General features: G+C 38.2%; 1 protein-coding gene across 1 annotated transcript in view; it reads right to left on the bottom strand.

The window, feature by feature from the left end:
* The window catches only part of GYS2 (glycogen synthase 2), a gene marked incomplete at its 3' end in the record, with an annotated part of 56,775 nt that continues 31,918 nt past the window's right edge, over window positions 1–24,857 (bottom strand). The window contains exons 6-16 of the mRNA XM_079938172.1: window positions 23,021–23,138; window positions 22,714–22,834; window positions 19,503–19,609; window positions 18,781–18,840; window positions 17,484–17,562; window positions 16,597–16,710; window positions 7,429–7,555; window positions 4,759–4,854; window positions 3,697–3,860; window positions 2,535–2,615; window positions 1–222 (exon numbers count right to left, since the gene is read on the bottom strand). Coding sequence (XP_079794298.1) covers window positions 1–222; window positions 2,535–2,615; window positions 3,697–3,860; window positions 4,759–4,854; window positions 7,429–7,555; window positions 16,597–16,710; window positions 17,484–17,562; window positions 18,781–18,840; window positions 19,503–19,609; window positions 22,714–22,834; window positions 23,021–23,138 — 1,289 coding nt within the window. The remainder of the gene's footprint in view (window positions 223–2,534; window positions 2,616–3,696; window positions 3,861–4,758; window positions 4,855–7,428; window positions 7,556–16,596; window positions 16,711–17,483; window positions 17,563–18,780; window positions 18,841–19,502; window positions 19,610–22,713; window positions 22,835–23,020; window positions 23,139–24,857) is intronic.

The following is a 24,857-nucleotide window of genomic DNA, read 5'->3' as shown; positions in this document are numbered from 1 at the left end:
TCAGTTCTTGTATTCACCGTGCAGCTTCTTCTTCCCGCGAGGAACGTGATTCAGAGACAAAGGCGACTTGATATTTAACCGATCCCTTTCAGCCTCCTCTTCCTCATCGTATCTTTCATCCTCATTCTCATCCTCCACATCGCTGCTCTGAGGACTAGAGACCTGAGATCCTGAAGGAGAAGGTGGTACTGAGGAAGGCCTGGGATATTTAAACCCTTCTGTCTGCCAAAGACAAAAATAAGACACAAAACATTAGAATGGCTTTTTGATTTTTCAATGATGTACACACTTGGCATGTGCATTTAATAAAAAACACAGTTGGATTTTTTGGTCTGTTCAGGGGCTATTAACTTTGATTTATCTTGATTCTGGTCCAACCACGCTCAAGAGAAACTCCTTAAATAAATAGCTTTCTTTTATCAAGCACTGAAATGTGCCAGGGGCTATATACATATGACCTTATTTTTTTTTTTTTAATTTTTTTATTTTTTGCGGTACGCGGGCCTCTCACTGTTGTGGCCTCTCCTGTTGCAGAGCACAGGCTCCGGACGCGCAGGCTCAGCAGCCATGGCTCACGGGACTAGCCGCTCCGCGGCATGTGGGATCCTCCCGGACCGGGGCACGAACCCGTGTCCCCTGCATCGGCAGGCGGACTCTCAACCACTGCGCCACCAGGGAAGCCCCGTGTGATCTTATTTAATCTCTGACCAATTTGTTCTTTCTGCTGACAGAAGAAAATTGAGGGTCCAAGAGGCCAATGATTTGCCCAAGGTCAAACGGCATGTAAGTGGTAGAGCAAAGAGTGGTTCCAGGGCTGTGATCGTCCCAGAGCCTTTAATATCAACTGCCATGATACACTGTTGAGATTATCAGTGTCTATGTCATCCTTCAGAGTTGCTCAATCCAATTCCAGAACATGAGCAGCCTGGATATTCCATGGACAACACCCATTAGAAAGGTTCCTGGAAGTCAGGCCACTTCACTGACCTTAAAATTCCACCCGTTCCTTTTATTTCAGCTAATGAGCAAACATCACTAGGTTTTAATCAATTGCCCTTCTACCTAAGATGCTCTGAGAAAACTCATTTGATAAACACATACTAAGCACCACCTATGGGGCAGGAGGAAACAAAGATGAAAAATATCCCTGCTCTCTAGGAGTGCAGACGCTTCATCAATCAGGAAGACAAATGTGTAAAATTGTTACAGCACTTATCGCTCTGGATTTCAACTATTTTTAGACATTATTATGTCATACACATACGCTCATTTCAAGGCTCAGATACTTTACCTGAAAGCAATACCAAAAAAAAAAAAAAAGAGCTGAGTCCTACACTTAGGGAGCATAGGAGCTCAATACTTATTATTTGAATTAGTTGAATAAATGAATGAATATAGCTGAATTATCATCAAGAGCAGTGAACACCTCTAAATAAGCTAAGCAAGTCACTCTGTTACAATCATGGACATGGGAAGTGGAATTTGTATACTGAGGGATTTACAAAACTCTTTCACTTTCTCTATGAGCAAATTTTCCCTTGGGTTAACCTTCTAGATCTGGTCCCCAGACACCAAATAGAGGTGGAATATAAGGTATTAGGCAAAACTGTTTATAGTGAAAGTGACTCCTGATTGGAAAATTACATCTGCTTTTGGAGGATCTATAAATACTTGATGAAGGTCTCTAGTATTTGGAAATCCTTGAATTTGATGACTCTTGTAATTGCTCACATTCCTTGTGGAGACCATAGAAGCTTATCTGTGAGGATTTACATGAGATGTTGGGTCCTGTGGGGTGTGGAACTGCTAAGCTAAAATGGATCTCATAGTCAATGATATGGGTTTCATCTTTTACACCTAAATTTTCACCTGGTGGGTCGGGAACAGAGAAGTTTAGCTCTTGGACCGCTGTGTAGACTCCTGTAAGGACTAATTCCACTGAAGAGAAATGCCTGATACTGCCCTACTTCAAGCTGTGTTTCCTTCTAAGTGAATGTGATGACAAGTAATCTGCTCTAGCCTCAAGAATATAAATGTCTAAGGGAATATTAGAGGAAGACTCCCTGGTGGGCACTGCTGAGTTTCCATGCATAAATGTTCATCTAGTCCAATTTCTCCTGTGGTGTTCGAATTCACTATTACCCTTGCCAAGTCGTCACCCTACATTTCAACATCTCCTTGGATAGCAAATTCACTTCCAACGAGAGCAGGCCAATTTATTTTTTGACAATCCTCAAAAGAATGGATGTCTAACAGAGGTTTTAGGCACTCGGGCAAGGAGAGGTTTCATATGAAAGTGCTTCTCCAGTGACATGAATTGGCTGACTGCTCAGCCTGTGTATATAAGCTAACTCTGAACTGAGGGCTTAGAGCTGGTCTGATTTGTCAGTTTCTCTATTTGCTTTGTAGCAACACTATGAAAAAGTACAGTAGTTTGTGAATTTAGCTACTTCAAAATAAAAGGTATTGTTAGGACTTACCATACGTAAGACATTTAGCTTTCAAAACAAATAAACAATACATAAAATATTTACCATTGGTGGTGATGTGGTTTCCGTGTGGAATTTATCTGGAAAAGCTCTGCTTAATGTCAGATGTCTGGCATGCTGGTAATACTATGATAGAAAACCAACCCATGGGTTAAAAAAGATGTATATTTATATATTTATATCTCAATAACCAAGTTGTTATATAAAATCTTTTTCTCCTACTTATAAATATATATTTTTTAAAGTGGCAGATTTTATTCATCCTAAATTTAAGAATCAGAAAAAAATATGACAGTTTATAGCTTTATCATTTTTCAGGGAATAAGTAAAGAAATACTATCAAAAATTGGAGGGGAAGGACATACTGGCTTTACTGAACTCTGAATTGAGCACTAAGGCGACTGAAAACACTGGTTTTACTCTATAGAGAAGCAGTGTGGCACGGAGAAAAAGACGGGGCCTGAATAATCAGACACACTGGTTTTAAATCCTGCTTCCGACATTACGTAAGAAACATAGCTTCTAAGGGGCTTATCATCCTGCTTTCATTATAAAATGAAGACAGCAAAATTAATCTTCCTGGGTGGCAATGAGCGTGACTACTGGCATTAGCGTGTGTAGATGCTCAGCTGATGGCCGTATCTGTCATTTGTCAGCCAGAGTTGAGCAGTATCTAAGCAGATACATTATGTGAAGGCAAAGTCAATTTAGTTTTTATTAAATCATCCGCTGCTAAGACATATGAACGTCTGAGTATTTATAAACTAACGGCAGGATTGAAAGGAGGTATTTCCTGTACCTGTCATTTTGAGAAACAAGATTATTTCCACTCCCCACTGTAGTTGAGGAATGTGATCATATTATCTCTTAGAGTGTAACAAACTAGGGACTTTTCTCTTGATTTCCTCATCTTCATGAAACCTGTAAAGCATCAAGTTAAGCCCAGGTGATGGAATAATTAGTAAGATCATGGCTAGATGCTGCTAGGCTGGCTGTTCTGGTCTCAAACTAAATATGAAAAATTGGGGTTGGGACTTTGCGAATTCACATGAAGCTCAAAGGTATTCATATTAAGTACGTGAAAACATCACTGAGATCTTAACGATGATACAGACTTGACCTTGCAGATTACACCTCGAATCAATTCTTTTATCGTCCAGTGGGATTTTTAAAGGGGTCCTCTGTGTGTTATCATAAACGTACTTACTCTGCCTAAGTATCTCCAATCCAGAAGGTCTGAAAGCCTCTCGGTTCGGTTCCTCTGAATAATCCTCTGGCGGCGTGACTGTTTGCAAAATCCATAGAGAAACTGAGTCAGCTGATTGCAAGAATCATCCAGTGAGCGGAATCGCCTGTCAACGATGTAAATACCTGAGGCACACAAAAGCCAGAACACAAGTCAAGATAAGGCTAACCTTAAAGCACTCTACTGTTCCTTAGGGTCTATCGCGAACTGCGTGATTATCCACTCCCTGACTCCCCTACTGCCTCTGCTTTATCTTTTCCCTTCTGAGACTGTATTTCTCCTGTGATTTCCTTCCAATGGCTCAAAACTGTCACCAACACACAGCCAACAAAACACATCTTGCTAAAGAAAATCTGGCAGTACAGGGATACCTCGGATCAGTGATCATCCTTGGCGCTGCTCACTGACCAGAATCCCCGGGGTGAGACCTGGGTCTCAGTGCTTTTTAGGTTTCCCCAGTGTCCCCACCGTGCAGCCACGGGTGAGGACCAGAGCTGTCAGCCAAGGAAAGACAACAGTGACAATGCAATTCTAAAAGACCAGAGAATCGGCAACGTCCAGGCAGAGCACCCAACCCATTCTAACTTTTCTTGCTGCTAGGCAGCCTGGACATATAGACGGTGATACCATCTGCCATCTTATATGTGAATTTTGATAACTTGGCATGGAACTTATAAAATAATTATGCTGATCGATACATGTACTCTAAAGCCATGGTTATTGTGCTTGTCACTTCTAGGTAATAGAGGACCGAATCAGTCCAGAAAAATAAAAAGGTGAAAAGGCAATGTTTGTCCAAGTTTAGCACTCCTTTTGTAGTTTGTCGTTTGAGTAATATGTTCAATATTAATATCATTCTAATCTTTTCTATGGATCATTAATGAAATCTACTTTTAATTAAACAAGAAGTATAAAAAGTTTAATCCTCAAGATAGCGTTAGAGTCGGGCTCTGTGAAGACCCCGTGCTTTGTTTGGTTAGAGGTCCCTTCTCCCCCAGTTGGGTTCATGATGAACATCCTCACCATATGCAGTGGGATCAGCCACGTGCTCCTCCATGAAACAGCCAAAGCCAGAGAGGTTGGTGGTCACACTGGGGATACCCATCACAGTGCATTCGGCTGCCAGGGGAAATAGACAAAGGCTTGGCTTCAAACCAGCAACAACATCCTCTTACACACGCAGAGAAGGAAAAGCCCCAGTCCACCTAAATAGCACCATTTATTTTATGCCAGGCATGGTACTAAGCTCCTTACATGCCTGAACTAATTTAATCTTCTCAACCACCCTATGAAGTGAGGCTACCGTTATCCCCATCTTACACGCGAAGACATTGAGGCACAGAGAGATTAACTAGCTTCCTCAACTTCACCAAGCCAGGCAACGTGGTAGAGCTGGGATTTGAAGCCAGGTGCCCAGCTCCAGAGCCCTTGCTCAAAACTGCTACCCTACACTGCCTCTCTCATTCCAGCTGGCTTTGTTTTTTGCTCTGTTCTAAGCTTGTGTCACTAAGTATTTGGCAAGTTTACGGGGTAAGTAAATATGTTTTGAAAAGAACCAGCTCCTCCAACATTTTCACCTCTCTTGCCACCAACCCCTTCCACTTTCTCGGGTGCTCAGCCAACCCACGGTTTCTTTCAATCCTCTACCACCTTTTAGTCAAAACCCTTTTTTTAGACAATATCAGATGTGTCTTAAGACATGTTAACACACTGAAGGATGTTTGAATTGTTAACATGAAATTTATATTTTATTATGGAATTTCTCTTGGTTCGCTAGTGGGGATGGGTGGATAAAAAGAGATTTCCTCATGACCCATGTACTCCTGTTCTGCAAGTATTGCCTCTTGGTTTAGCTCTAGAGAACAGTGGTTTCCGAATTTGGGGGAAGACGTTAGAGGAGAGGAAGGTGGGATGGGGATTATTGACCCATTTGAGAATCAGATGAAAACTCTGGAACTCCTCCCCAGAAAAATTTTGCCTACAATTCTATGGAAATTCACAGATCCTTATTTCTATTAAATACTCATTGACACCCATATAATAAAATGCCAGGGACCCATGTAAGCTCAGTATATGTTCACTGAGTGAATTTAATGAAGTCAGCATTTATCTTCACTGGGTTTTCTCAAAACACGAAACACAGATTTTAACACTTTCTGGAGTGAGAGTTAGTACAGCATAAAACAATTATGTAAAAAAAGTTAGAGACGTATCTAATATGCTAATGCCAAATGTATACCACCAGAGGTTTTGCTGTTTCTATAAATAAGGAGGGACCAACTTCTTTTGGTTAATTTATTATTTATTTATTTATTTTGGCCACACCATGAGGCTTGTGGGATTTTAGTTCCCCAACCAGGGATCAAACCTGGGCCCTCGGCAGTGAGAGCATGGAGCCCTAACCACTGGACAACCAGGGAATTCCCCTTTGGTTAATATAAAACAGAGAATGACTCATTCACTATAGGGTACATATTTCTCACATCCTTTTTTCCATCTACTTATTTTTCACAACACATTTGCTGGCCTTTATCTTAACACACTAAATATATTTCCTCTGTCATTTCATGTTAAGTTTAACTTTGTCCTATAAAATGATATTCTGGCAGAAAGACTGCTGTAAGTTAGATATATTCTTTTTTAATATAAATGACTTCCCACATTCCCTTGGTCACTCATGCTTTGGTTTTGTACTTCTTTGCTCTCAATATTTCCAATCGTAAATTATGTTACTTCCTAGAAATAATAGGAATAAGAGCCTATAACAAAGTTTTAAGTTCATCAAGTGAATTGTTTTCGTGTATCTCAAAAGATAGATACTCTATTATAAGCAATTTAAGATAACTATGCGGGCATTTCATAGGTAAGAAGACACTGCCTTGAGGGAGACGCAAGAGGGAAGACATATGGGAACATATGCATATGTATAACTGATTCACTTTGTTATAAAGCAGAAACTAACACACCATTGTAAAGCAATTATACCCCAATAAAGATGTTAAAAAAACATATATACGGATATATACATCTATATATATATGCACACTAAGTGAAACATTTCATTAGAAAAATAAAAACAATTATAAAATAAAAAAAAAGAAGACACTGCCTTCACAAAAGTGGAATTTGTGCCGAGAACAATTTTTAGAACTACAAGAGAGGTAGCTGGGTGAAGATGACTTCTCACTGTTCATCTCTGTACTATTTGTGTCTAAAACTATATGAATGTGTTATCTAATTAAAAGATACATATATCCTTTCACTTAAAAAAGAATTCTGAAATAAATTTTAGAACAATTTTAGAAACAAAAATTGTTTCTCATATTAACCTCCTTGCAGTTAATTTCACCTTCATACTAATGGGTAGGACTGGTGAAGATATAATCTTTATAAAACATTCTTTTTCTTTGGAATGCGATGAGGCAACAATTCAGATACCCCCTAAAATATGCCCAACCACAACCTCCTATACTTACATAAAAGATTATGTATTATGTCCTTGCTCTTAGGTCAGGAGCTACAAAACATAAAATGGACCCCTGGGATAGATCCAACCATTTCTACTAAGGTTTTTGTTTTGTAGTTTTAAATGACATATCATTTAGAAATGACATATTGAATATTACATACATGTGCATAAAATAATATACTAATAAAATCTAAAACACTTCACAATCTATACATGTCACATACCTGGAGTATAACCCCAGGGTTCATAGTATGATGGAAATACTCCGAGATGACAACCTCGGACAAACTCTTCATAATCCATGGGTAACAAGGGGCTGGTGGAGGATAGGAACTCTGGGTGCAAAATCACCTGAAAAAGAAAAATTCTAATGAGAAAAAAGAGAAAAGAAAGAAGAAGTTGAAGCAAAAAATCTCCTACAGTTTTGTTATTTCAATATTCCAATACTGTAGAATTCTTGTGTTCTAGATTCTGGGGAAAGAAAGAGATAAGAGAAAAGAAAAAGGAAAACGTCCGGGTGTTTTTTTCTCCTCTCTCCATTCTGTGTAAATATCTATTCTGAGTACTAACTTTCCCTCAGGTTCCCAGGCCTAGATCAGAGGATAGGGAGTTATTGTATCCATTTTTGTTCTCATGCTAAACTCCTCCAACCCAGACTTTACTGACAATAAAGATTTTACTCGGTTCTCTGACTGCTGGCCCTTGTCTTGTTTCTCAATTTATTCCCACCTTGAGCAGGAAAAAAGGGGAGCTACCCTTATATGCCCCAGGCATAAGTTAGCCAAGTGAAATGGAACTAAGGGCTAATTGCAAGCCACCAATGTGATGTCACTGAACTGGAGATGGGAAGAGCAGCAGTACCTCCTTATAGAATATTTCCACCATGTGAGTACAATAGTCATAAATAACCTCAAGAGCATAGGTAATAGGAAAATGCAGTAAACAACTAGGATGCAGTGAGTTTTGAGCTTTACCTTTCTTTTTAGCATAATTGATTTTTTTTAAGTTTATGTAATTTAATTTTACACACTGGTTGTGTTTAAAACTGGCCTACAGCATTTCTGAAAATTCAGCAATTGGCTCTCGTGCACTGGTATGAGTCCTTTCTTGGAATGCACAGTCTGTAATTTTCTGCAAAGGTGGAGCCCAGATACAGCCAGCTATACTTGGAAAGTTGTGAATAGAATAGCTACTTAACTGGTCACCTAGATGAGTGAGTTCTATATCTCCTATTTATTAAAATTATTAATTATAAATTATAATATAACTATAATGTATAAATTATATTATTAGCCCAGTACTTTAAAATCTGATTTTAAAAATTTATTAGAAATTATTTTTAATAACTTACTTAGCTATGGGGGGAGGCTGACAGATAACAGAAAACTGGTTTGGTGAGAACTTTCATAAAATGGGGAAATAGGAGAATTATATATATGTTTATGTATAAATTATATATTTTTAAAATTCTATTAAAATTTAGTTTTATATGAATTATATATATAATTATATATAAATACATGTATATATGTATATATATATATATATAATTGGAAAAAATCCCAAATTTACAGAAAAGTTGCAAGTACAATGTAAAGAGAATTAATATTTTTTCAAGAACCATTTGTGTATAAATTGCTGACTGGATGTCCATCATCCACAAATACTTAACATGTATTTTCTACAAACAAGGACATTCTCCCTTAAAAAACTAAAAACAGAGTTACTATATGATCATGCAATTCCACTCCTGGGCATATATCTGGAGAAAACTCTAATTTGAAAAGATAATTTGAAAAGCACCCCAATGTTCATAGCAGCACTATTTACAATAGACAAGACATGGAAGCAACCTAAATGTCCATCAACAGGTGAATGGATAAAGAAGATATATATATATACATACCATATATATATTAATATATAGGTACATACACACTCACATATAATGGACTATTACTCAGCCATAAAAAAGAATGAAATAATGCCATTTGCAGCAACATGAGTGGATCTAGAGATTATCGTATTAAGTGAAGTAAGTCAGATAAAGACAAACATGATATCACTTATGTGTGGAATCTAAAAAAATGATACAAATGACCTTATATACAAAATAGAAATAGACTCATAGACATAGAAAGCAAATTTATGGTTACTAAAGGAGATAGTGGTGGGGGGAAGAAAGATAAATTAGGAGTTTTGGATTAACATATACACACTACTATAAAGAAAATAGATAAACAACAAGGACCTACTGTATAGCACAGGGAACTAGACTCAATATTTTGTAATAACCTATAATGGAAAAGAATCCAAAAAGAATATACATCTATATATATATATATATATATATATATATATATATATATATATAAAACTGAATCACTTTGCTATACAGATGAAACTAACACAACATTGTAAATTAACTATACTTCAATTAAAAAAAGAACAGTCTCTTACATAACCACACTATAAGCATCAAAATCAGAAAATTAACATTGATACATCACTACCATCTAATCCTTAAATCCCATTCAACTTTCTCCAGTGGTTCAAATACTGTCCTTTAAACCAAACAACCCAGTTCACAGTCACATGTCACATTTAGTTGTCACTTCTCTCTAGTCTCCTTTAGTTTGGAAGTTTGAGGACTTTCTTGGGCTTTCATGACCTTAACACTTTTGAAGACTACAGTCTAGTTATTTTGAAATTTGATCTTCAGTTTGGGCTTGTCGTATGCTTCCTCATGGTTAGAGTAAGTTATGCATCTTTGGTAGATATAGCACAGAGGTGATACTCTGTTCTTCTCACTGCATTGCATCAGGTGGCAAGGGATTTACACTTTATTCATTACTTCTGAGGTTTACTTTGATCTCTTGATTAAAGTCATGTCTTTTTGGCTTCTCCACTGTAAAATCTTCTTCTGTTTCTCCTTTGTTATTAGTAAGTATATGGGGGGGAGTTATTTTGAAACTATATAAATACCCCATTCCTCAATAAACTTGTATTGGATTCATGGTTCCTTGTGTTATTCAATGGATTCTAGTTCATTGCTATCTTTATTTATTTTGATACTTAAATTGTGCCTAATTTGGCCAGTGGGAGCCCCTTCAAACTGGTTTCTGTAAACTTTTGACAGATCTCCATCATTCTTTGAGCATTTCTTTGCTTTTTTGACACAAGAAGAAGTTCTAGACTCATCTTTTACTTTTCCTGCCACAGCCCTAGAAGTAACAATTTCTTCAGTGAGTCCTGGTTCCTTTTAGTGTAGAATGATGTAAAGACCTGGGTGTTAGATGTGCTCATTGTTATTGGGGTGTTACAGGTCCTCTCAGCAGTCAGAGAGACACAATATACAACACACACACACACACACACACACGCATCTATACTTAGTTTCATTATCTTTCATATTTATTGGGTCAATCCCTGATATGATCTGAATGTTGTGTTCCCTCCAAAGTTCATATACTGAAATCATAAACCCCCAAAGACGGATGGTATTTGGAGGTGGGGCCTTCAAGAGGTACTTAGGTCATGAGGATGGAGCCCTCATGAATGGGATTAGTGCTCTTATGAAAGAGGCTCCAGGAAATTCTCTGGCCCCTTCAACCATGTGAGGACATAGTGAGAAGCTGCCATCTATGAACCAGGAAGAGGGCCCTCACCAGAGCATGACCAGGCTGGCAACTTGATCTTGGACTTCCCAGCCCCTAGAACTGTGAGAAATAAATGTCTGTTGTTTAGAAGACAACCAGTCTGTGGTATTTTGTTACAGCAGCCGGAACAGACTCAGACAATCCCCCTCCTTAACTAGTCTCTCCACAGCTTCTCTCTCACTCCACTCTGGCTCTGACACCTGCTGTGAGTGTCTCTCCCCACTGCGTGGACCTTCCCCACCTTGCCTGGGCTCTGACTCCTTTCTATGGACTACCCCAGCATGCCCCCCCTTCCAGTGTAGATGCCTACCTTGTGCTGACCCACCTAATGGCTTTAGAACTGAACTGTTTGGGAAGGAGAAAGAGAAACAGGGAGAGGAAAAGGAAGAGGAAAAAGAAACTTTTTTTTTTAACAACAAAAACAAAAGCATTAGACAACAACAGTTGTCTAATACTTTATGTAAGTCACTTTCATGCATATTACCTGATTTAATCTTAGCAACATTGTGTGATGGGGACTGTAGACATTCTCACTGTCCTAATCTTAGAAATAAGGAAGCTAAGACTTTAGAAGCATTGGTTATATCTCAGCAGATCCATAAATAGCAGACATGTTAAACTCAAGAAGGAATAAAATGGTAAAAATGTCCAAAACCAGTACCTACAAATGATGGTTTATTCAATCACAAGAATCACAAATTGGCAAAGCAAAAATGGATAAAACATTTTCCTCCACAAAACATAATTTTAATTCCTATTACATATAAAATATTGCACTAGGAAAAGAGACCAAAGACATAGACAGTTGACGGAGTCTGGGCAACCAACAAGTCAGAAGCCCATTGTACTCTGTTGGTAAATATATCAGCAAAGGGGGATTTAAAAGGCATTGTGCCTACTTTGGCATTTCCAAACTTAGGAAAATTTGTACTCTCCAAAGCCCATTTTGGAACATGAAAACATCATGGCTCATTCGTTTTGTTCCCAGCCAAAGAGAACGACAGCACGAGTAAAATAAGAAAACAGCTGCCCTGGGTCCTAGAACAGCCAATGGCAGAAGCTCAGGGCAGAGGAAAGGATGCCAGAGGTCAGCCCAGGGAGGATTAAATGAGATCCTGTATGCAAAGCCCCCCAGCAGAGCACCTGGTTCACAGCAGTACCTGGATCAGTGGGGATAAAACAAATAAACAAAAACTTGTCGGACTGTATTTATCCTGGGAGGGAAGTAAGGTCCCAGGAAGTTAGTTTACTTTCACAGCAGGGCAGCACAGGGTCCAGACCTGAAATCTGCCGTCTAGACTTTTCTCACTATACCTTGCAACTGAGGCAGGATGGATGATAAATTCAAGTTTAAACCTGAATCAAATGGTCACATTCACATAAAACACTTGTCAATCCAGTCGGAGAGTTAAGAACCACTCTGTAGCCATCTATAAATATGCAGATGATCAAATAAGTACTTATATTAACACAGGCCCTGAATTACTGTCAAGCTTTTAAAGGATGCTATTAATAAAATGAAATACCTAATTCTGAATCGACCAAAGTCTATCTCAGTGCTTTTGAGTGTATATTGTTAGAAAGGGGCTATTCTTTTATTTCTTTTGTGTGTGTTTGCTTTATGACATTAATCAGTGAATATCTGAAAATGTTCATGAGTTTAACTGCATAAACACAATTTGTATGAGACCAACTTTTTTCTCCATTCACTCTACGTAAGTCATGGACTTTTTTATATTTCTGTGCCTTTTCATCTACTTCTTTGGCCTGATGAGCCCACCCCTCTGTTATTTGCTGATGAACTTGTGCTCATCTATCAAGATGTAGCTGACATATCATCTCTTTAATAAAACATTTTATCAAACCCTGCAGGTAAAAATCAATCCTGTCTTCTACTCTAATCAAACTCCGTTCACACTTCTAAAAATATATGGAGTATGATGTGCCAGGGACTGGACAAGTACTAATAAAAGCTAACATTTATTATGCATTTACTCTGTGCCAAGGACTGTGTTAAACATGGTACCTATGGTTTATTTAATCCTCCCAACAATTCTATGAGTGGGGCTATATGATCACCACTTTACAGAGAAGGCTGAGGTACAGGTAGATTAAGTAAACTTACACATTGAATAAGTGGCAGAGACTTAAAACCAGGCAGTGTGAGTACGGTCGTAAAGGACTTCACATACCTTTATAGATGTGTGTGGCAGCCCTGAACTTGCCACTTGGATTTCCTTCAAGAGATCCTGGCCCGGGGATCTTGACTGACGGCCCTAAGTGCCTCACCTGTGCATCCATCCCAGTGGCGGCTCCTAGCCTGTAAGACCAGCCGGGATGGGTACTAGCGCCAACCCATTTCTGCCCACTGGGTGATTCCTTTAATGGGCAACTTTTCCTTGGGGAATCCCTATCCCTATTAATGGAAATCCCTATTAAAACCGTTGCATTGAATTGTTCACAGAGTAAGGCACCCATCTGCCTGCCAACCTGAAACTTCTGGTAGGTAGAAAGGACACATGAAGATGAAACACAAAGAAAAGGTTGTTCAATAAAGGAAAATGTATGTAAGAACACTAAGATACTTAAAATAAGTCAACAGTAAACCAAAACACACACACACCCAAATAAGAATCTTTAGTATTAAGAAAGGAAGCACTGTAGGGACTTCCCTGGCGGCCCAGTGGTTAAGACTTCGCTTTCCAATGCAGGCGGTGCGGGTTCAATCCCTGGTTGGGGAGCTACGATCCCACATGCCTCATGGCCAAAAAACCAAAACATAAAAAGCAGAAGCAATATTGTAACAAATTCAATAAAGACTCTAAAAATGACCCACAGCAAAAAAAAATCTTAAAAAAAAAGAAAGGAAGCACTGTATAATAATTGTGAAATTGTGTTAGCTCTAGTTTGAGTGTACTGTTGAAAACTGTTTCTGTGGGTGCATAAGCACGCACGTGTGTGGGGTGTGTGTGTGTGTGTGTGTGTGTGTGTGTGTGTGTGTTTCCTTCCATTAACTGACAAGCCATATTAGGTGGTTTTGGACCATTGCTTTTCCCCTTTATGAGTCACTATATATAGTGTGGTTATGTGCGTACAGTTTTTGTGTAGTTGCTAATTTTTATGAATTCTAGTGTTTTGTTAATTACAGTTGACTTTTCTTTCTGCCAAAAAAAAAAAGATAATAAGGCTGAGACTTTTTAAAAACTGGGCTGCAATCTAAGGCTCTTCCCATCTCATCCTTCCTTTTTGCTCTCTCTTCCTTGTGTCTGGCTGCACCTCCCTGCCCGTTCTTGCTTTCAACCTCTTTACCCTTCACAAGCATTTTTGCCAATAAGTGTTTTCATATCTACTCCTGTCTCCGTGTCTGCTTCTCAGAGGAAAAAATCTTAGAAAATAGGTGAGACATGATCACTGCCTCGAAGAACCCACAGTCTCTGGCGAAAGGGACACATAAATTAAAATATATAGAATTCAATGTGGTAATTCCTATAATTGCAGAAGATAGAAAGTGTCTTGAGAATACAGGTAAGGCAACAATTGTTCTGTCTGGAGTAGACAAATGTATATTGAGGAAAAGTGTTAGGAAGAGATGACTTTTAGGTTGGATCCCAAAAGAATTGTTAAAATAACAGAGACAAGGTTATTTCAGAAGGAGAAAGTAATATCAGCAAGTACACAGAAGTATGAAAGTGTTTAATATGTTTAGGAAATAAGTTACTCGTCCATTCCTAGGAAATTGCCTCACTGTTATCACACTTTTTTAAACATCAATCTGTATTTATTTCCCTTTCTTTTCCTGAACTTTCATTTTTTTAATCCCCTCTTAACTCTTTTTTCTTTAATTTTTAATTTTATTTATTTTTGACTGTGTTGGGTCTTCGTTGCTGCACACGGACTTTCTCTAGTTGCAGCGAGCGGGGGCTTCTCTTCGTTGTGGTGCGTGGGCTTCTTATTGCGGTGGCTTCTCTTGTTGCGGAACACGGGCCCTAGGTGCACGGGCTTCAGTAGTTGTGGCTCGCGGGCTCAGTAGTTGTGGCTCACGGGCTCTAAAGAGCAGGCTCAGTGGTTGTGGCACACGGGCTTAGTTGCCCCGCAGCACGTGGGATCGAACTCGTGTCCCCTGCATTGGCAGGTGGATTCTTAACCACTGCGCTACCAGGGAAGTCCCCCCTCTTAATTCTTGAGGTTCCCTTGGGTCAACACTTTTCTTCATTCATTCCACCTGGTCTTCTAGCATGGCAGGGTCATCATTCCTTGGTCTCCACTACTGCCCACACGCCAATAGCTCCCCTCACAACTGTCCTTATAAACCCCAGACCTATGATTTCTGAGTACATATTAAGCATCTCAACTTGAATATCTCACACATAACTCAATCTATCAAAAACTGAACTCCATTCGTGACATGACCCTCAAACCAACTTCTTTTGAAGGCTTTCCTTAGTTTTTAGAAAGTGTGGGTTACATACTGAAGCCCTGCCTTCTCCCTCTTTCTCACTCTCAGTGTCCACTGGTCACTGAAGTATGGTCCGTTCTGCAGGCAACCATTTCTCCCATCATTCCATTCTCTCCAGCACTTCTGATAAGGCCTTTGGAAGAGGCCCTCAGCATCCCTCACCTGTACTGTTGCAGCAGGTTCTTAATTTGTCTCCATTATATCCACTTATACCTACATTAACAAGTGAGTGCAGGATGAGAAATACATTTAAGAATAGACTATATTTTCCCAAGAAACTTTGCAGAGAAGAGTAGAAAAACATTTAGAAACATCAAGAGGAGACAGGGTTAAGGCAAAGTTTGTTTTTTCATGTGGAAAAATTTAAGAAATATTTGTAGACAGCAAGGGAAGGAGCTAGTAAGCCTACAGTATGAAGAAGGGTAAACAGGGCACATTTTCTCAGAATGTGGGAGGAAATAAGGTCCCAGAAAAACACTTAGAATCTGAAGGAAAAGAAGTAAGAATGGGTCAAAATCTATATTCGAGGCCAGTATGAAGGGACTCATATGATCTGCTAAAGGTGAAAGAAAGAAGGGACAGTGAGACCTTTCCCTTTGAAAAGATTGGTAAAACTTGTGACAACTTGATCTTGAATGCTGGTGAATGGGAAGTGAGTAAGGATAAGCAATTATCTATTGCCACGTTCACCCATGTCTCCCATGTCTAGCACCATGCCTAGAACATGACACGCCCTCAGTAAACATCACAGAGATTAAACTCCACGGTGGCAGAAACCAAGTCTTATTCATGTACCCAACCCTGTCCCTCGTCATCATAGAAACCCAAGAGTCAAAAGAATGAATCGGTCAGTAGAAAACTGCATAAAACCATCATTAGCCACATTCTCTGAAACTGGAAGCTCCTCATAACTCTGCTTTTAAGTTGAACTTTATCAAGAAGAAACAAAGGCAGTTCATGTTAATCTCAGAGATTCATTAATTAAAGCAATTCTTAGACTATATGTGTTTCATTAAAAATGAGGCCATTTCCTGATGCTTACTGACAGTATTGTACAATGAAAATGAAAGCTAAATTACAACTCAAAGCCATAAATAGTCTTCGTTTTTTAAGAATGATACCAAAATAGTCATTCATTAATTGCTCAAGACAGGAAACAAAATAATATTTACAATATTTCTGATAGACGTTACAACCAAAAAGGGATGCTTCTAATAAATTCTCAAAAATCTATTCTGTATGATTTTGAAGTGCTCCACGTAAACAATTAGTTGTACCTTGACTCTGTCTGTACGGCTGTTGAAAAGCCCGATCCTTCTAATGGTGCTGAGGATGGGATCGGTGGAGTCATCAATCATGTTGTGAGTCGTCACCGGGGGCAGAGATTGCCGCTGAAGGAACAGAGAGAAGAAAATGTCAGTTTGTGAAAAGAATTAACAAGTGTGACTAATTTCAACAATAAGTCATTGGCGACATGATATCTAACCTTTATGCCTTCTGGTCTGAGATGCCACTAAAGTCTTTCATGCCACTGAGGGGAGGATTACAGGGTAAAGAACTTCCTTCCCATACTGTGAACACATGGTACTTGTGTTTTTCACCTGCAGCCACTCTATGAAAAGCCTAGAATTCTTGAGCGCTCCTGGGACTTCATTGGAGTAAGTGTCCTGGAAGCTTGACTCCAGATAAGCTACTCTGCTGGTTCCCACTAGGGGGCTGTCCTCTGATGCCTCGCTGTTATTGACAAGATTCCCGTGCAAGCCTAACACATTTATCTCTCCTTTTTAATAATAATTCCACTCGACTGAGAAACATTCACCTTTTCTCTATAGTGACTCCGAATTCTATGCTTTTTGAAAACTTTAGGAGGTATTTTTGGTGTCATTGCAATATACATCGTTTTTCAATTGGACATATTGGTTCCAAATGAATTTTTTAAATAGATACAAAGACAAGTTCCATGAGATTTTTTTTGAAGGAGCACTGAAAATACACTGAAGAAAGAGAACTTACAAAGGTGTCATTTAGGTAAATACGTAAGAATGACTTTTCTAGCTCTCAGGTTTAAAAATTTCCCAAATCAGCCCACTCCAATGCATTAAGATATTGATCTAACTGGACTTTAACAACTATGGGAAGTGATGGGCACTTTTTCCTTTATTACCTGAGTTGAAAAGATGGCTCTTTTCATAATTGTCAGATCGTCTCGATCCAAAATATTGTTCATGTCAGGAATTTCTCCTCTGTGGGGAAAACAGTTTTAATAATAAAAATGAAAACAGCTGGCACTAATTGAGTGCTTCCTATGTGTTAGACACCGTTTCAAGCAATTTAAAAAGAAATGTTAAGTAAACAAATGTTCCTGATGAAGCTCATAAATTCCTAAAGTTTGAGGAAGTTTGATAAAAGAACACCTTTGCTAGCATAAAAGAAAATTGAAATTAATTTTTAAAGCATTCATGTTGATGATCAGGAGGACATTCTCATTGTATTTTGCCCACCCTTAAGTACTGTGTTCTACAGTGGCCATAACTTGTCCACCTATAAGTTGATATTTTTACCGGTAACAAGAAATGATGCACACCTGCCACCATGCATCAGGAGACAACACAGCTTTCTCTTCATATTGTAACAAAATCCATATATTTTGTACATATTATTATTTTATAATACATTTTAATTTTATTTAGATTTTATTTTACTTATACATTTTATATATTTTATTTATTATTTATTTAAATACTATATATTACTTATTAAGTAAATGTGTTAGTTAACATTAATTAATATGTTAATTAGTAAGTATATGTCAATCTAATATATAAGTAAATATATATTTAATATACATGAAGTCAGTATATATTTTGACTTAAAATCTCATGAAGGACTTCCCTGGTGGCTCTGTGTTTAAGAATCCACCTGCAAATGCAGGGGACACAGGTTCTAGCCCTGGTCCGGGAAGATCCCACATACCACGGAGCAACTAAGTTCGTGTGCCACAACTACTGAGCCCACACGCTTAGAGCCCGTGCTCCGCAACAAGAGAAGCCACCGCAATGAGAAACCCGTGCACCACAAAGAAGAGTAGTCCCCACTCGCTGCAACTAGAGAAAGCCCTGACTCAGCCATGAAGACCCAATGCAGCCAAACATAAATAAATAAATAATTTTAAAAAACCCTCATGAAATTTCCCTCAGCTTCAGACTGACATATTAACCCTTAATCAGATTTCCATTGAACTAGAACCTATCTGTATATATAAATATGTTCTCATTTGTGCAAACTGTTTACAAATATTTGTCAGACGAAGGATGAAACAAAATCTGCTCACATGATGTAAAACATCTTCAAAGGCTATTAATTCCTTTATGGTTGGAACAAAATAAATACAATGTCTAAATGGTTAAGTGTGAATAGTGAAGCCCTAAACGTTTGAAGTGTTCGGTGTTCCAAGCACCTACCTTAATAATGCATCATACAGTTTCTTTCCAAACTTTTCCTTCACAGAATGTGCAGTGTCCCTGTATGAGCAGAAAGATTCACAACTTAAACAATGTCACCATTTTAAGTCTTTCTTTGCCGTGACAGTGCTGTTGTTCTGTCAGTGCAGACTTCGAAATTACAGGTCCCTTTTGTATCACCTCTTCTGTTCTTTTCCTATTGGCCAGTTTAGCCTGAGTTAAAACCTCCAGAGCTGAGGCAGCTGAACGCCCTGACCAGTGCAGAGAATGTAACATTTTTTTGCTTAATGATAATCAGGAGAGGGTGGGGGGAAGGGAAGGGGAGTGGATGGAGGCATCGATGTAATGTCAGGAATACGCTGATAATTGTTGAATCTGGGCTGTGGGCAGGTAGGGGAGCATTATACTAATCTCATTACTTTGACATATGTTTTAGCATTTCCATAATAAAATTTTGTTTTAAATTCAACCCATCTTTAAAAATAGCTACAGAGGCCTTATCCTTCCATGGTAGCTCATTCCAATGTTTCTATATTAACACAGTTTTATAGGCATGACATAATCTAACATTTAGTAGCCCAATGAGAAGAGAACCAAGTAGTATGTGTGCTATAATAATCTTAATGAAAAATAACAGGTTAAGGAAATAGATCAGAAATCATGCACTTAAAAAAATCCCTTTAGGTCTATTGCTCGAGAACATGTACAAGATGTGAGGTTACCATAGCTGTTTTCGCACTGCCTGGCCTTTCAGGGTTTCCACGTTGAAATTATTTGTCTTGGCAGGCATAATGAAAAACACCACCACGGTGACGTCACTTTTATGCATCTAATGAAGGATTAGAAAACACAACAGATCAACTATCAAAGATAAAATAAACCATGTGACAGATGGACCTTAAACTGTGAAAAAGAGTGCTTTGAATATCTTGAGATAAAAAGAATACTTATTTATGATTGACAAAAAAATTACACCCACTGTCTTGAGGCTTTTTCACAAATTTTAATTTAAATATGGCATTCAATCAAGATTTGTCAATTAACAATTTAAAAATCCACACAGAATATTTTCATGACATTGATCATCTAAAATATAGAGCAATTGCTATTGATATCACTGTGCTTTTCTGTGGTCAAAAAAATAACATAAATGTGAGCTAATATTCTTTAAAATTTCAGGTTGGAAAGTTAATGAGGATTTCGTTTGGGTTTATTCTATTTCTTACAGCTAATTTACATGGATTTGCACAAATAGATTATTTACAATTTTCTGTTAAATGTCTTCATTCTCATGATGCTGCATTTTGGTTTTTTTAGCCCTAAAGTAAGGGAACGAGCATATGCCCAGAACTTTTGGTGTGGCGGGCACTGTGTTGGGTGCTTTAAATGCATAACTTAACCCTAGCCTGGTAATACCTGCACAATAGCTATCACTCTCCTCATTAATTTCAAAAGAGAGGCTGTGACAGGGTGAGAGAGAGTCATGGGCATATACACACTAACAAACGTAGTAAGGTAGATAGCTAGTGGGAAGCAGCCGCATGGCACAGGGATATTGGCTCGGTGCTTTGTGACAGCCTGGAGGGGTGGGATAGGGAGGGTGGGAGGGAGGGAGACGCAAGAGGGAAGACATATGGGAACATATGTTTATGTATGACTGATTCACTTTGTTATAAAGCAGAAACTAACACACCATTGTAAAGCAATTATACCCCAATAAAGATGTTAAAAAAAAAAAAAAGAGAGAGGCACAAGAGTTTCAAAATGTTGTCTGAGCTCCTATCAGAGGTTATTGGCAAAACTGGGGTCAACCGGTGTTTTTTTGACTCTACAATCTGCTTACTTTTCCTATTCCAATAAATACCATTGACCTGGAATTTCTCAGGAGGAAATGACATGCCAAACAGCTGTGGGAATGAAAGCATAGACTTAAAACTGTGAACAGATGAATGCTTTTGTATTCTGAAATGACTCACTCCTGAATGTGGGACACTTCACCATCTAATCTGTGGTCTCTGTCCTCTAGGACCTGATATCCTATTTGAACATTTACAGGAATAGAATAGAATAGAATAGGAAACATCCCACAAGTAGCCAATGTGCCATTAAAGAATAAATGTACTATATGGAAAGAGAATGCCTTCTTTTAATTTCTCCAAAGACTGTAATTGTCTTTGATGTCTAGAAAAAGAGAAACTGGCTTTTTCTTGACATCTAAGAATAAAGTGAATAATTAATAAAGGTATGGATAAATTGATTAATAATGTCTCTAAGCACAATACCTATTTGATATAGCTGTGAGTCCATCTGTAAAGCTTGTTGAATAGATACGTATCAGGAAATACTGTGAAATAAGATTATTGCAGTTTATTCTTGAATAATCTTTCTGACCTTCAATCCTATTTTACAGGCTTGGGTTTTTATTAATGTGGTTTTAGTAAATCTTTTAGCATACTTGGTACAATGTCTGCTCTAAGGCAAGGCTAAATCTATGTCCAAGAAATAAAAACTGAACTGGAGAGCAGTACGGAGCTCAGGAAAGTTTATGTTGTCTCAGTATCTCAATAAGATTGGAATTCTACACTAGTCTCCCCTATTTTCCTGTTACTTATTCTATATTTTTATGTGATGGGATTTGAATATAAGCCAATAGCTTTCATCAGTAGCTATGACACGGTACTTCTATTTGCACAGATTTTATTGCTGGATTAGTTTGGAACCTATAAAGCCCCATCCTCCTGAGCAAAAAATGATTCCACCTTGTTGGGATGGGAATCTCCTTTCCCTCCTTCATGTTTCTTTGTGGTGGGACCTCTCCTAGTTTCACAGTTCAAGACTTTCAATCTCAAGGAAGAGGCATGGCAAGTGAGTTGGGATAGGAATAGATTTTGTAAGTGTCTTCCCCGTTCTACAGAGGAAAACTGCTTGGCTGTCAGCCGTGTTGCACATGTTCTTCTGAAGACATGCTCTGGTTGGGGAGGATGGCAATAGCCAGAGCTGCCTGTGATTGGATGTCTAATACCCAGAAGTTTAATACCAAGGTCCAATATTAGGAAGCCTATTGATGCCATACACCCAAGCCATATCTTCCATTATAGTTTTTATTGGTTTTAAAAAAGGTGAGGTTTTGTTCTCTTTGTTCTCTGTTTACTTGATTTCTCTATATTTATCTTTCAATTGTTTACAAATTCTTTGGGGACAGGTGGGAAAAGGGATGCTATATGGTCATCTTAAAAATAGCACATATAGGGGCTTCCCTGGTGGCGCAGTGGTTGAGAGTCCGCCTGCCGATGCAGGGGACACGGGTTCGTGCCCCAGTCCGGGAGGATCCCACATGCCGCGGAGCGGCTGGCCCCGTGAGCCATGGCCGCTGAGCCTGCGCGTCCAGAGCCTGTGCTCCGCAGCGGGAGAGGCCACAACAGTGAGAGGCCCGCGTACCGCAAAAAAAAAAAAAGAAAGAAAAAAATAGCACATATATAACCTATAATGGAAGAGAATGTAAAAAAAAGAATATATATATTTATATATGTGTATAACTGAATCACTTTGCTGTATAACTGAAACATGGTAATCAACTATATTTCAATAAAAATGGAAAAAGTTAAAATTAACATAAAAATATTCTTTTAGAAGCATTTCTAATAAGATTTTGCTCCTATGATTCTTGAAAACAAAATAGCACATATGTGATAAGTTTGTGGCTCTCTTTAAAATATACCTGATATCATAGACAAATACACAAGCGAACAGTGTGGCAATCCTAATATGTTAATTGAAAGACCAAAGTCACTTTTAGAGTAAGGCTGTCATTTTAAGTCTTCAAAATCATATATTCTTTTGAAATCTATTTAAGAAGCCAGAAAGTTCTTTACTTCCCACAGAATAAAGTTCTCCTATAAAAATATACTGTATGGCGTTCTAGATCATTCTTACCCTCAGCAGGAAATTTAGCCTGGATAAGGATTCTAGGAAGATGTCAGCTCCTTTGTTTGAAAACTCATACCTCCCAGCAATGAAGAGGAACAACGTTTTTTCGAGATCAAAGTCCAGATGACTAAAACAAAACAAAACAGATTCCAATGAAATAAAGCAACAGCAACAAAATGTACACACGAGTTCTGTTAAAGTACAAAGGGGACTAGGAAAGATAAACATTTACTTTAGTAACCCTGTTTTCTCTATACCCCAGATCCCTAACATCACACGCTAATTTTATTTCAGTGAAGAAAAATAAGCATACCCATAAAAATGACCTCGAACAAAATCTTGGATCCTGGCCTTGTACGTGGCATGGAGATTTTGAAACTCATGTACTGCTGAAAATTTCTTAACATTCAATCCATTTGGAGTAATTACATCTGGAAAAGCAAAGTAAAATCATCATGAAAAAGCTCTTTTGAGAGAGGATACCATTGTAAAAAGAAAAACAAAAAACAGTAGTTTTAAATCTATCAAGTTAGGTGTCTATTAACATTTCTAGTCTCTGACTACCAAAGAATTGAAAATTCATAAAAGTTTATAATAAATTGCTGACATAGAAAATCAGGACTATCTGACTGAAATAACATTGAGTGATGGGTATTATGAAATACACGAATAGCAAAAATAGTCATTGTTAGAGTTTTCATTTATTGATCACTTGCTGTGTACCAGGCACCGCTCTAAACACCTTGCAAGTAACTCATCTAATCCCTGCAACAACCAATAAAGCCAGGGTGCCTATCTGCATTTTCAGAGGCAGAAACTGAGGCACAGCGTTGTCAATAGAATCTGTTCCAGAGCACACGTGTCAGGAGGACCAGTAGCGTCCGTGCGGTCTGCTTCCACCTGTTGTAGCTTTAACTGTGCTGTGCACTAAACTACCTCTTGTCATTTTATTTTGGTCAAATGTGTGGGCAGTGTTCTGTCCATATGGAACATTGGAAAAGTAGCCCTTTAGATCTAATACATAACTGAGTCTTTCTACCTAGAAGATTTTGTTGCTTGGGCAGGGAGACATTTTTGGTTTTCCAGAATATTGGTCTGTGATAAGAAAGAGAGACACTGCTCAGAGTATATGGTGGAAATCACCTACTGAGTTGAATTCATGGGTTATTGTATTTAGTAGCAGTTAAAACAAAAGGAATAAAAAAATTAGCACATGGCAGTGAAGATTTGGGCAGTGGAGATTTGAGCTAGAAGTATAAGTATGCTATCATTTTGAAGGATATTTTACAGTTAACAGGCTATTCCCTTGAAATGCTTCCACAAAATCAACCCAGGCTTCTCGGTCATTTGTTGTGAAAAAAAAATTTAAAAAGAACTGCTGTTCTTATGATTGTTTACTAAGTAATTGGACATTCGCTACTGATCAGGATAGCGGACAGACCCCTCTTACAATGTATCTCTTTCTATAACATTTATCTCAGGCTTACTTTGAGCCAGACTTTTTTGTAGACCCTATTAATTTAATTTTCATTAAACCATATGAAGTAAGTTCTTTTCACTGTCCCCATTTTGCAGATGAAGAAACTGTGGAGAGGTTATCTGCTAAGGTCACGTAAGTACAGAGTAACAGAAGTAGGATATAAAGCCAAGGCAGCCTAGCTCCGGTGTCTACATCCTTATTCTCTATGTCAGGCAGCTGTACTGTCCACAAAGATGGAGAAGGCAAGACTGTATATGAATACCACATTATTATGACTTTAATTCCTCTGGAATTTTCTCACTGCTTCACAAACAATTAAAAATAAAAGATGTGTCTTGACAAATATTGTGTGATATCACTTATATGTAGAATGTAAAATATGACATAAATGAACTCATCCACGAAACAGAAACAGACTCACAGACATAGAGAACAGAATTGTGGTTGCCAAGGGAGTGGAGGGTGGGGGAAGGATGGATTGGGAGTTTGGGATTAGCAGACGCAAACTATTATATACAGAATGGATAAACAACAAGGTCCTACTGTGAAGCACAGGAACTATATTCAATATCCTATAATACACCACAATGGAAAAGACTGTGAAAAAGAAGATATATATATATATATATATATATATATGAATAACTTCGCCATACAGCAGAAACTAACA

Source organism: Stenella coeruleoalba (genome assembly GCF_951394435.1).
Source record: "Stenella coeruleoalba genome assembly, chromosome: 11".
Lineage (NCBI taxonomy): Eukaryota > Metazoa > Chordata > Mammalia > Artiodactyla > Delphinidae > Stenella > Stenella coeruleoalba.
Note: the sequence above shows the minus strand (reverse complement) of the source record. Positions and strands in the feature narration are given on the sequence as shown.